Here is an 853-nt window from a genome sequence, read left to right on the forward strand (position 1 = left end):
TCTTGAAGAACTGAGACCAAAGCACTGCAAAAGAAAGAAAGAAAGAAACGAAAAGAAAAGAAAGGGCTGAGGTATTTTTCTGTCCCGCCCAGTAATCCCGTTAAGTGCTCTTCTCTGCAGTAAGGGTCACGCCCCTCTGGTTTTCCTCGGGCCCTTCAGCAATGCACAAAACAAAATTAGCTTTCATTAGTATTCTCCTGCTGGACTGACTTTCCACACTGTATTTTGGATGTCCTTTTGCACACTATGTGAATATTTCTTTGTTTCAGTGACATTACATTTCAGTCCAACTAATTTCTGTATTCACAGTCCTAAAAAAATAGGTCTTGTATTTATAAAATTTTGGTAGTGCTAACAATATCTAACCAACCAGAAAGACTTGCTGTTTTAAAAGACAAGCAAGATTGCAGCCTTTTCAATGATTCTGTCCCCTGCTCTTTTCAAACTCTCAATTAGCCAAATGGCTTGTGATCACTCTGTTCGCCCAAATAACTGCTCTGTCTGTTTGATGACTCCAGATTATCTCTTTCCTTAGATAATGGAAGCCTCTGTATGCAATTAGGCTTTCAAAAATATATACTTACATAAGTCTGATTTGCAAGAGGCTAGTAATTCATTTGTTCAGATGGGAAAACCAGGTGACAGCACACACTGTATGTTAATGTACCACTCTGCAATAGTAGAAATTGAAGCCAATTTTCACATAATAGTTCTGTTAAAAATGTAATGCTGTGTCTCTTCTGCAGATGCTTTGGCCTGGGCCTGGGTCCTCGAGCCTGCAGGAGACTCCTGCAGGGCGTTGCCAAACTGACAGGAGGGACCACAGAGTTCTTAGATGATGAAGAGAGACTCC

General features: G+C 40.6%; 1 protein-coding gene across 1 annotated transcript in view; it reads left to right on the top strand.

Annotated features, from left to right (window-relative positions):
- The window catches only part of vwa5b2 (von Willebrand factor A domain containing 5B2), a 15,775-nt gene that overhangs the window by 7,229 nt on the left and 7,693 nt on the right, over nucleotides 1–853 (top strand). Inside the window, exon 11 of the mRNA XM_032531661.1 lies at nucleotides 747–849. Coding sequence (XP_032387552.1) covers nucleotides 747–849 — 103 coding nt within the window. The remainder of the gene's footprint in view (nucleotides 1–746; nucleotides 850–853) is intronic.

This window comes from Etheostoma spectabile, chromosome 12 (assembly GCF_008692095.1).
Source record: "Etheostoma spectabile isolate EspeVRDwgs_2016 chromosome 12, UIUC_Espe_1.0, whole genome shotgun sequence".
In the NCBI taxonomy this organism is placed as follows: Eukaryota; Metazoa; Chordata; class Actinopteri; order Perciformes; family Percidae; genus Etheostoma; species Etheostoma spectabile.